At 49.9% G+C, this 12065-nt stretch overlaps 1 protein-coding gene across 1 annotated transcript; it reads right to left on the bottom strand.

The window, feature by feature from the left end:
• Positions 1-367: 367 nt before the first annotated feature.
• On the bottom strand, positions 368-10433 carry DHDDS (dehydrodolichyl diphosphate synthase subunit). The gene is made up of 9 exons (XM_005529684.3): positions 10370-10433; positions 9361-9444; positions 8460-8576; positions 7784-7926; positions 7062-7178; positions 6783-6884; positions 6013-6127; positions 4786-4893; positions 368-1931 (listed from the first exon to the last, which is right to left on the bottom strand). Exons 2-9 carry the CDS (start codon positions 9421-9423, stop codon positions 1695-1697), a joined length of 1002 nt encoding a protein of 333 aa, XP_005529741.1. The 5' UTR covers positions 9424-9444; positions 10370-10433; the 3' UTR covers positions 368-1694.
• Between the last annotated feature and the right edge of the window lie 1632 nt (positions 10434-12065).

Raw genomic sequence — 12065 nt, 5'->3', positions numbered from 1 at the left:
AACAATGGAAAGTTTTTGGTTTTTGTTTTTTCTTAAGGCAAAAATGCATTTTTTGAGTAGAAGAGTTTCCCCATCAGCCTGGTAAAGCAGACTAGAGAGTTTCCATCTCATGGAGAGCACACTGTTTCCAGAGTTTCCTGAAACGTGGAGAAAATAAAATGCAGTGGAAGAAGTTTAAAATCAACAGCTCTCATCGTGTCAGCACATTTTTATCCAAATTCTCTTTGCTACTTACACAAGAGGTGGTACCTTGCACACAGCTTCCCTTGGGCAGCCTTTGGGGTGTCAGAAAACTGCTCACACTACACTGTAAAAACAACCTTCAAATCATTCCCAGGCTAACAGGAATCACATCAAGAGTCTGTCACAGATTAAATATTGTTATATTAAACCTGGATTCCAGCTTCATCACACCTTAAAATAAGCAGCTCTACATACTTTTAAACATTCAGGTTATTTTTTAAATAACTTTGGTATGAATATACTTTATTCCCAGTTTGACTACACAGTTCTTCTCTTCACAATCACAGGCCAAGTGCACAAGGCTTTTAAATCTGCATTTTGTGGTTTTCACCTGGAGGTAAGAAGAAACACTTCAAACCCAGCAATTGCTGGTACTGCCACACCTGTGTGTGCATCAGGAGCAAAAATCAAGACATTTTCAGGTATTTTGATCATGGGGACGGAAGCCAGGAGGAATCAGAGACGGAAACAATCCTGGAAATCAGCTTGTCCATCTCCCTGCCAATGGAAAACTGAGAACAAGTAATACTCCACAGCTGCTCCAGCCACTCCCTTTAATATCATTTTGAACCATTTTGGCTGGGGTCAGAGGTTGGTGGTTTTGGCTACTGTATTCCTGAATTAAGCCCACCCTCATTGCCTGGAACACCCTCAGAGGGTTTGGCATGTGGTAGCCATCACCTGTGTTTAGCCAATTTCCTTTCCTTCCTGAGAAGGTTCATTCCCAACCAATCCTTTTTTCCTGCCTGCTCAGAGCCTTTCCCAAGGTCAGTGTGGCCCAACACCAGCACCTTCTGCACCCGGGTTTTCCCCACAGACACTGCCCAGGAGAGATCTCAGAACCTGCTGAAGCTTTGGAGCAGCTTTCTTTCTTTACAGCAAGGCTGGGAACCCTTCCTTCAGCTCCCTGGAAGCCTGGAGTGCATACACCCAACCCAGCAGAGTCAGGGGGGGAAAGACAAGATGCTCTCACTGAGTAGGCAGTGGGGAATGTCCCCGACACCAGGAATAATCCTCTCCCTGCAGAAAGCAGGGCTCTATGGATGGGACAGCAGAGGACACCTCAACAGAAGATTCCCTACTGCAAAGCCACGGAAAGAACCCAAGCCCAGACTGATTTAACAGGACTGAACTGGTTTGGCTGGGCCAGTTCAGGAGGAATCAGAGAACTGGAAGAGGCTCATTGCAGTTAACTTCTTGTCACCGGAACACCTGGCCTGTCAAGGAGCCAGCAGGGTGCAGGTATCTGTCACCAGGGCAGGGAGGTGACACAGGACGGCATCACCTTCCTCAGCAGCATCACAGACCAGGAGAGTTCACAGCACCCATCCCTGCCCCAGGCAGGTCCTGGAGCAGCCCCGGGTGCTCACGGCAGGACCCTGCTGAGCCAGTCCCTCTGGGCAGCAGCCGCTCCCTCTGAACACTGCGTTCCCCAGAGCCCAGCACCTGTGTCATGCAGACACCGGACACAATCTCTCAAAGAAGTCTGCTCTCTTGTGCTCCAGGGCCTGCAGGAAGCCCTGGATCCTCTCCTCCCGCAGGGCCGTGCATTTCTGCAGCAGCGTCCGCCGGCGCCGCGAGTCTCCGTGGGACGCGCACCCTTCCTGCTGCAGCTTCTGGGTCACGTAAGCCTGGTCCCTCTCCATCTGCTGTTGCCTCCTCTCCTCCAGGTAGGAGTCTCTGGCCTTCTGGAGTGAAAAGCAGCGAGTGTTAGCACCTTCCCAGGCCTCCCAGCTCAGGACAAACAGCCTCTGCCTGGCCATCAATCTGCAGGTTCACTCAAGGCTGCCTCTGGGTCTGCCTCTTCCACCTTGAGGCACCCTGCCTGACTGGTTACAAAAAATACAGGGATATCCTTCTAGTCCTTCCCTCCATGATACAACTCTGCTCAGAACATTAACTCCTAGTCAGAACAGATGAAAGTCAGGACAGATTGTGGGAAACACTCAGATACTGGAATCAGAGAGGAACAGCTACAGAAAAATTTGTCAATCACAGACATGCACACTCTTATCCTCACCAGTGTTATCCCAGCTTTTTTGATCCTATTCCCCTGGCTGCTGAAAGGTTTTAGGGGATTCCAAAACATGACTTACAGGGCAATTCTTTGAGATGATCCAGTATTCAGCTAATCAGCTTTAAAACAAAAGCAGGAATAAGCTCAGCATTCCCAAATTTCTGTGATCTGAGAGTGTACTGGCTTGAGACACAGCAGGAGAAAGGCAAAGGCAGGAGCCATCCTTGTCTACCCTTCAAGTATTTGAAATATTTTGTTGTAGAACATCACTTTTCAATCTCTTCTTATTGCATATGTCCTGGCCTGCAGCTTCCAACAGCCAAAACACATCAGCAGGCAGGAATATTAAAGTTCTATTTTTAAAAACTGGTCACTGTGACATAAACTGACACACACACACACACTTGGGAAGTGCTGGTCCTTCAAACAAGCAAGAAGAATAATTACTCTAATGAGAGCCTGACTCATTCGTCCCCACACTTTTCTTGAGCCCAAGGCAGTTATGCTCTAGAAATTGTGCTGGGAATGTGACAGAAATATCCCCAGCCCCAGCAAACCCAATGAATGGATGCACTCCAGGGCTGACTTGAACTGCAAGGATCATCAGCCTGTTGAGCAGAAGACTTCCACCCTCAAACTGCAATCCTGTCTACTTCCCAGAAAGACTCAGCTCACCACTGCAGGGGCAAGCTGGCCAGCCAACACCTGCATTCCTTCCCAAGATCTACCAGGTACCAAAAGCAGGGTCTGGCTGATCCTGGGACTCCATGGTGAGCAACAACCAGCTGGGAGAGTCCCCTGAGCAACAGGCTGGGAAATAAAATAGAAGCCATTAAAAGTGATGCTGTTTGAGCTGATGGAGGGAGGATCTCTTTCACCACCTCCAAATCGAGGTGGGGTTTCTGTACCTTGTGGCCCCCTCCATCCTGCTGCCCATCCACATCCCAAAAGCAGCAGCACACTCCCAAAGCAGACACAGCTGCTGTAAAACATTCTGGCTTCTCAGCAAGTCCCCCCCAGCCCCACCGTCCTCACTGACAGCAACTCTTCCACCAAGAGAATTTGCTTCAGGAGCTCTTTTGGATTTCAAGATCACCTATTTTAAATTTAAAAAGATCCAGCTCCTAAATCTCTCAGTTCCTCTGAGGGAGAAGTCCTCCCTTTGCACAACTGTGAGGGTTCCCTGGAAAAAAAAGGGCAGCCTCAGACACTGCAAAGTGGCTCTTAGAGGGAGAAGACTGACCAGAGAACAAATGTGGACAATGAGAAACCTTGATAATAGCATGGCATGAACACATCCAGCCACCAACCAGAACCAAGAAAAGATGAGAATAGCTGGGAACAGAAGCTGCATTTGTTGCCTGTCAGAAACCAGCACCAGGAGCAAAGTCAGAACAGTGACCTTACTGTTCCAGACAGAGGCCAAGCTCATGGCAATGACAAACACTACTGCCTTTTTTGCTTCCCTCTTCGTGCAGAAGGTGAACTGCCATTAGTTGTACTAATACAATGAATTGCTGGTAGGAAAAGGGCAGACGTGGGCCAGAAATAGGAACAAAAGAGGTTAAGGACGTGGAGAGTTTGGATGCTGCCAGACTGGCTGCACTTGATTAAATTCAGCCATAACCACAACTGGCTATAATCTCTTTGACAACTCTCAGGGGTGAGCAAGGTCCCTGAAGGTAGAAAAGGGCAATGTGATGCCTGTCTTTAAAAAGAGGACCCAAATAATTAAGGAGCAGACACATTCAGCAGCGAGATATGGTGGAAATTAAGAGCTGCCACTCTGAAGTCCTTCTGCCAGTCATGAGCTGCTGCCACCCCACATTTCTCCATCAAGAGTTCCAGCTCCCACACTTGTTTTGCTTAAAAATAGCCAAACTACTGTCTCAGTAGTGAATTGGCCAGCTGTATCAGAACCAGGTCAGGGAGAGCTCACAGCAACAGATCTAAAAGGAGAGGAACAATGTCAGTGAGCGATAGGAACAATTCCTCCAGCAGGTACATCTGGACCCACCAGAAAGAGGACACTTGTCCACAGACTCACAGGTCAGGCAGCCTCATTTCAGCTCCCAGAAAGGAAACTCTAAACCCACTTGTTACAACCCTGAAAACAATAGTGGAGTTAGAGGGAGAGCATGTGAGTACTCCCTGCTTGCTCCAGTGTGAATGCAGCACGTGCTTACAGCACTGATGAAGTGTCTGAGTTGAACTGGCAGGTTTCACCCTGGGGCAGAGCAGGAGTGTTCACTTGGTGGTGTGTGAGGTCTGGGACAGATGCTCCAGCTGGTGGAATGAGCAATGAGGAACAGAGACAATGCTGACTTTGGATATTTTGCTGAAAGGAGAGAAGTCTGGCCACACACCAAGATGTTGTACCAAGCCACAGGGCTACAGGAGAAGCAACAAGTTCAGTTTGCTACTGAAACAAGATCTTAACTAACAATCACTGCTCCCACTTTGCAGCCTCTCACCTGATCTCCAGCTGTGGAGTTGGGCTTTCCACTTCTCCAAGGCTCCCTTACCTGTAAAGCACTGTAGTTCATCTGGAACTGGAGGATAGCTTCACATAAGTTCCAAAAGGAATATTCTGGCCACAAGACTGATTGAAACACCAGGCATGAGTGGGATGTCTGCAGAAAGCAAGATCACCAACAATTTAATCACTGAGCAAGAGAAAAAGTCATTAAGATGCAACTCTATTGTGCAAACTATGCCACTTTCCCCACAAAGGTTTTACCTAGGCTGTGTTGTCAGATTCTACTTAAAGTGTGGTCAAAACCAGCTAGGAGAGTGTGAAATTGCACAGTGTAGAATCCTTCTAGTTCATTTTTAATGCTGGGACACCAGCCATCCACTCCTGCAAAGGCATCAGCAGATTCTTTCTAATGCTGTGTTGCTCTTCAGAGAGGTATTTTTAATAGCTTGAGCATCACAGACTTATAAAAAAACTAAAATAGCAACACTGGAGTACCAAAGGCTAAGGGAATAACAGTTGAACTGAGGATCAGGACGTGACATTTAAGCCATTCTTCAAATGACATCTCATGATATTCCTTACTGCCCACTCATGAAATTTAAACTGTTTAATGAAGCCAAGAGTTGTGGTGCACTGAAGATATCCTTGAGCTGGATGATGAAAGATTTCAAGTCAAAACCTATTTTTGCCACCAAGTCCCTCACAGTTTCAGGTAAATACATTCTTATGATGACTGCTAAAACAATCCAACACTTCACAGGACTCCTCTACCACCAAGAGGAACAAGCAAAGTGTTATTTCATAGCATCAACACCCATCTAGGGTAGAGGTGTGCCAAAAAATAGGGGGAGGAGAGGGGATACCTTGGTAGGTAAGCACAGCTCGGGCCAAACAGCTTCTGAGAATTTGCCAATTAAATAATTTGGAATGGGAACATTTGATGTGGTTGCCTAAAGGCAATTGGTTTTGGCTCCAAACTGTACATGTAAAACAACCTGTGGGCTTCAGCTGAAGCAACTCCACTGAAATGTTCTCTACAAACAAGTAATTATCTAAAGGTGAGGAGAGGAGCAAAAGGATGAAAACTCATGATTTTAGGCAAACACAGATCTGCAAGAAACAGATTGCTCAGAGATACCCCAGCACTCAGTCCATCCTGGAAGTTACCTAACCCCAGCAGAAGGAGTTTCAGAGCCCTCACACCCACTTGCACCTGAGTCAGTGGAACACCAGGTAAAGATGGAATATCCCAAGGAGAAAACAGAGACTTTACCTGCCAGAGCAAGAAATCACTGAGTCGAACCTCTCCAGAGGTTCTGATCAGCAGCTCCGGGTCGGGGGAGTTGTTGGTGTACAGACATTTATCCAACAGCGATTCAGACACGTCACTAAAAGACAGACACAGTTTATCAGACCCCTTTCCTGACCTGATGGATGTGGCACAAACCAGAATTAAGGGGCTTTATCTAAACTCAGGGCTGCAAATTAAAACTGGGTGGTGGAGCAGAACCACAGACAGTCATCAACTTGCTTCTGACAGACACTGCTGTCTGCTCCACAGGCTATTCCAAACGCTATTTCAGCCCCCAGAGCATCCCACTCCATGCTCTTTGAAACATAACACAGTGGTGGAAGCAGACTGTGAGGGCTTCCATCTGGAGCAGGCAGCAGAGTGTAACTACTCCTTCTCCTTCAGGGTGGAGGAACAGTGCAGCATTCATGATTCATCTGTTGTTTGACCTCATAGCTAAGACTGTCAGCCAAGCAGCCAATTGTTGTGGCATAAAATCTGCCTTCACATTTAAACTAACTTAAGACACAGACCTAATTTCTCTTCTGTCTTGGTTGTGTATCTATCACCATGGTAACTGAAATAATAAAAGCCAAACATTGCATAGTAGCTTTAAGTCATTTGTTCCAGTCACACTGGTTTAAAGAGATCTATTTAAAAGCCACTTGGCTTCTGAGAGGTTTCTCATGCAGTGTGAGTGGTAAGGCAGGCAGGATTCATCCAAAAGCCTCACACAAAAAGCCAAGAGTTACCTGGGTTCCAGCAGTCCTTGTTCCACCCCCCAGGCCATCTCCCTGACAGCATTGCTGATCTCGTGTCTCGACGTGTATGCAAAGCAGACATTCAAAAAGCACCTGCAAAGAGGAAAGAAAGATGTGAAAGGCTCAACCTGGAAAGGTCCAGCAGATGACAGTGACGTGTGCTTGTAGGACCAAGAAGAAAAAAGAGGTGTAGGATGCCTGACAAGTCCCAGCCCTCAGGAAGAAGAGGAGGGCGTGAGGTGTCAGCTGTTTAGACTGAGTGCCACTCACTTGTTGTAGTTCCTGGTTGCCAGCACAGCTTGGGCAATCAGCTCCTGGATATCCACAGGCAGGAGGGGCAGATCCCCGAGGACACGGATGCACACCCCGTGCTTCTTCAGGTTCTCCCTGCACCCAACCAGAGTGGGGACCACAGAAAACACATCAGTCTCTACTGCACAAGTACCAACATCCACCCACAGCTTCAGCAAAACTGGGAACTGGAGAAAGGCAAAACCACCAAATGATTTTCAGGTGTGCAGAACTGGCTGAGATTTGATCATCCCAAAGCGTTCCCTAAAGGCACAGTGATCATTCCCCACACCAGTTCCAGAGGTACAGGCATAACCAAAGGAGCAGGAAATGATCACAGAACAGGTATCCCTACCTAAGGAAGCTTAGAACAACCATCCAGGCACCTCTAACCAAAAATTAAGACAAGGCTTTGATGTGAAATGAAAGCAACATCTGGCACTCTGGGTTTCTGATCGTGCTGTGTTTATCTGAAAGCTGTCCTTGTCCCCATGGTTTGGATTGTCACAAATCTGGTGTGCAGGGGAAGTGTGCATGCACAGAGCTCTACACCCCACCCAGGCAGGCACAGCCCCTCCAATCTCTGACTGGAGGTGGGGAAGGCTCTCCTCAATCCATTCTCACAGCTTGTAACTTCCCTGCAATTCGTGGTGTCCTGCTCCAGTTCCACCCTGTGGGACACAGACATGGGGGACTCTTACTGCTCCTCCAGGAGGCGGCTGAACTTCTGTCTGGCCAGGTCCATGAGCCCATCCACCTCCTCCTTGGAGCGTTTGAAGTTCTCAATGCTGAAGGCATAAACTGTCACCTCCCGAATGCCCAGGTTCAAGCACCACCGCAGCGTCTGCAACAAGACAAAATGTAACAATCAGGCCAGCCAGACACAACTTCTCCACCTAAAGCCTTCCTGTGGTTTCCCACCAGGCAAGGACTGCATCAAAATATCAAAAAGATGAAACCCTTAAATGTGAATATCAGATTCATTTTGAAGAACAGGAAGAAAACATCAATACCTGAGGATGAAAACCCATCACAGGGACTCATACAGCCAGGAAAAGCAACATTGGTTTATAAATTATGTAATATTGTAGCTTTCCAACCTTTTGAAAGGAAGTCAACCCGATTCACAGAAATAAAAGCCTTGAGATCTGTAAGGTTGATATTTTAATTAAGCACAAAACAGGGAAAAAATAGCTGAATAGAACAACTCTGCAAGATAACAGAGAGAGGGAGGAGCTGAAGCTGTGAATCCTGACGGTGAATATCAGCTCCACGCACAGGCCTGGCTCCGGTGGAGGGAGGGAACACAGGATGCCATTCCAGCAGCAAACCCAGCTCAAGCTTCCACCCCACAAAGGCAGAAAACATCCTCCCCACCTGTGCCAGCTTATCAAAGCCTTGGGAATGTCCCTGCTGTCTCTCCACGTGACACTTCTGGGCGTAGCGGCGATTGCCGTCCATGATGAAGGCAACGTGCTTGGGCATTGGACCTGCCTGGAGGACAGGGACAAAGAGCAGGTGAGCAGGGCTGTCCACCACAGAGAGCTCAGCCCTGCCTGCTCCCAGGAGTGCAGCAAGGTGCTCATTTCCTCCTTGGCAACCCCAGCTCAGGGTCTCCAAACAAACAGCTCAGTGCTGACAATTGCCTAAACTGAAAAGCAGCTTTGGCCTCCCCATTTCTCTCACGACACAGAGAGCTGCAGTGCTCAGGAGCTCAGCGCTGCAACAGCTGCAGCCACTGAGGAGGACACACAGGGGTTTATGCTGTACTTTTGATTTCAGAGCTCAAGGGCCTGTTCACAGACACAATTAACTTCAGAGAAAACAAGAAAAGGTCATAGGGCTTCCCCCCACAAACAGAAGTGTTCCTTTCCACTGACCTCACTGGGCCTCACAAGGGCAGCACCATCGGTCTCAAGCCTGAGCAAGAAGAGAATTTTCCTGGAACTGCTGAGTTTTTCTTCCAGTACTCAGTTTCATTCCTTAAACTCCCAATATGAGGACCTCTGTCTTTCCCTCCTTCCCATGCCCTGCCTCCATCAGCAAGGGCACAAATCCTTATTGGCAAGCACTGCCTGCAGCCTTGCTCATTTGCAAGGCTAAGCCTAAGTAATCTCCCACCCTGGGATGCAGTTTAGGGATTCACATCCAGTGCCAGCACTAAATGTACCCTTGCCAACAACACTCCCTTTCCAGAGCACTGCAGCCACAGAGACAGCTCCACCCTGAAGAACCTGCCAGCTCTTCACCACAAAATCCACCCAAACCCATCCCTTACCTTAATAATGTTGGCACAGAACCTCTCTATGATGGTCAGCTCGCCCTCTCTGATCCACGACATTTTTTACTGAGAGCTCCTTTCCTTTTTCAAAGGGAAGATGAAAATAAAGGGGTTAAAGGTGATTGTTTGAGCACAAAGCAAACAAACCACCTGGGAAAAATCAGCTCTGACTTGCTGCTCTGGAGATTTTTATATTGTTTGTGCAAGTCCTTTGATAAGCAGGCAGTGGGGAAGCTCAGAAACAGGCTCTGGAATTTTCCAGCTATGTCATCAGAGTGGATTCTGCAACTGGTGGTGCAAGGAAAACCATCCCTGAGTCCTCTGACCTGCAGGACTGGTTCATACAGCCCCACGGTTTGGGTGCCACCAGCACAAGCAGCCCAGACCCAAACACCTGGATTTCACCCCACCATCCAGGGGCAGCAGCAGATGGAGTTACACCGATGAGCTCATTCTCCGTGCGGGCTTTCTCTGCCTCCTCCCTGAGGAAGGGATCCCTACCCCCGCTGCAGCCACAAAACATGAACTGCTGAACCTCGGGCTGAGCACACCCAACGCCATCGTTGCTAATGACAATCAACCCTTCCCGGGCGGTTTTACACAGTCATGCTACAGAGCGAGCTCTGCAGAGCGCTGCGGGCCCGGGGCACGGCGGGGAGGGCCGTGCCTCGCTCCCCGGGCCGGCCGGGCACAGCCGGGAGGCTCCAGCCCCCGGGATCCCGTCCCCGGCAGCGAGGGAGCCAGCGGAGAGCGGCCCGCACACCCAGCCCCTGAGGGTGACTCCGCTCCCGGAGCCGCCCCGGGCCCTCCCAGGCGGGAAGCGCACGGTGGGGACGGGGCGTCCCTTAGGCCTCCGCCGGCTCCGTGAGAGGAGGAACGCGGCCGCCGGCGGGAGAGACACGGCGGAAGGAAACACACCCCGCCCGCATCGCCCGCGCCGTGCCCGATAAGCCCCGGCTCTCCCCGCGGTCCCTCCCGGTCCCGCTCCCGGTCCCGGTCCCGGTACCTGCCCCGGCGGCGCCGCCTCAGCCTCCGCCGGAGGGTGACGCGCCCTTCCGCTTACGTCACACGACGGCGCCCACGGGGGCGCGCGACGGGGCGGGCGGGGCCGCGCATGCGCAGGGGGCTCGGGGGGCTGGGGGGGGCGCCCTGAGGGGACGGGGAGAGGGGGAGGGACAGGACACAGGAATGGCTCCAAAGGGAGCGAGGGCAGCGGGAAATTGGTAAGAAATTCTCCCTTTGAGGGTGGAGAGGCCTTGGCACAGGGCGCCCAGAGAAGCTCTGGTTGCCCCATCTCCGGCAATGTACAAGGCCAGGTTGGAAGGGCTTGGAGCAGCCTGGGGTAAGGGAAGGTGTCCCTGCCCATGGCAGGGGGATTATTGGATGGGCTTTAATGTCTCTTCCACCCAAACCAGGTTTCTGTGACAGGGCTGGGGCACTTTTGGGGGCTGCAGATTCCCAGCACAACCCCCCTCCCGTGGTACCCCCCCATTTGGGGTTTGGGCTCCTCAGCCCCAGGGGAGAAAAACAAAAGTAACCACACACAGAGCACCAGCAGCAGCCATTGCCCATGGTCTTTATTATTATTTTTTTTTTCCAGAAAAGAAAAAAAAAAAAACATTTTACACAGTTGGTACAAAAACAAAAATAAAATGAACAGAGGGGGGAAAACCTGCAGCAGCAGCAGGAACCGAGGATCTCGCTGCAGGGACTCCGGCAGAAAATGTCTTTGGGAAGTGTGAGTAACTGGTTCAGGGGTCACCCTGAGCCCACACACACACACAGAGACCCCAGTTATCCCCTCCCTCCCACCCACTCCATAAAACTTCACGGGTTTGACACGAACACTTTGGTTGCTAGCAGTAAACATGGATTACATTCTTCCGTCTCCTCGTGGACATTTTTGGGACTCAGGGCTCTTTTGCCCCAGGGCAGACACCCCCTCGTGAGGGGCATCTTTGTTTTATTTCTCATACATTCAAACACTCCCGTGTCACAGCAGGACCCTGAGCGTGCCCCATCCTCCCTGACTGTCCCCTCATGCATAGTGCCCGTGGGCAGGGTGGGCCATGATGCAGCAATTTAGTTAATTATTGTCAACATAAGGGAAGAACCACAATTTCTATCCCACCTCCTCCAGTGTGGCTTCCCACCACAGATAAAAATCCCTGTTTTCTTAGATCCCAGCACCCTGGGGGAAACCTGAGTCATTCCCTATTTGCTTCAGCCCAGGACAGGGATGGTTACAGAGCTCCCACCTGGCAGCTCTGTGTGGGAGAGCAGATCCATCTCCCTGCTCCATAACCTATTAGATGCTTTGGATATTTTCCTTTTTTTTTTTTCCTTTTTTTTTTTTTTTCCCTCTTATTTTTGTAAACAATAATCAAGGAGAATACTGAGAGAAAGTGGAAAGATTTACAGAGGTATTTACACACACTAGACATCTGGCAGAGAAATCACCAAACCATTAAAGGAGGAGCAGGGGGGGAAGGTCCTACATGATTCTTGAGGACAGACAGGAATTGAGGGGGGCAGAGACAGGAATTGAGGGGGGCAGAGACAGGAATTGAGGGGGCAGAGACAGGAATTGAGGGGGCAGAGACAGGAATTGAGGGGGCAGAGACAGGAATTGAGGGGGCAGAGACAGGAATTGAGGGGGCAGAGACAGGGATGAGGGGGCAGAGACAGGGATGAGGGGGCAG

Source organism: Pseudopodoces humilis, chromosome 27 (assembly GCF_049639895.1).
Source record: "Pseudopodoces humilis isolate 2021_Gansu_Grassland_sample_001 chromosome 27, ASM4963989v1, whole genome shotgun sequence".
Classification (NCBI taxonomy): Eukaryota; Metazoa; Chordata; class Aves; order Passeriformes; family Paridae; genus Pseudopodoces; species Pseudopodoces humilis.
Note: the sequence above shows the minus strand (reverse complement) of the source record. Positions and strands in the feature narration are given on the sequence as shown.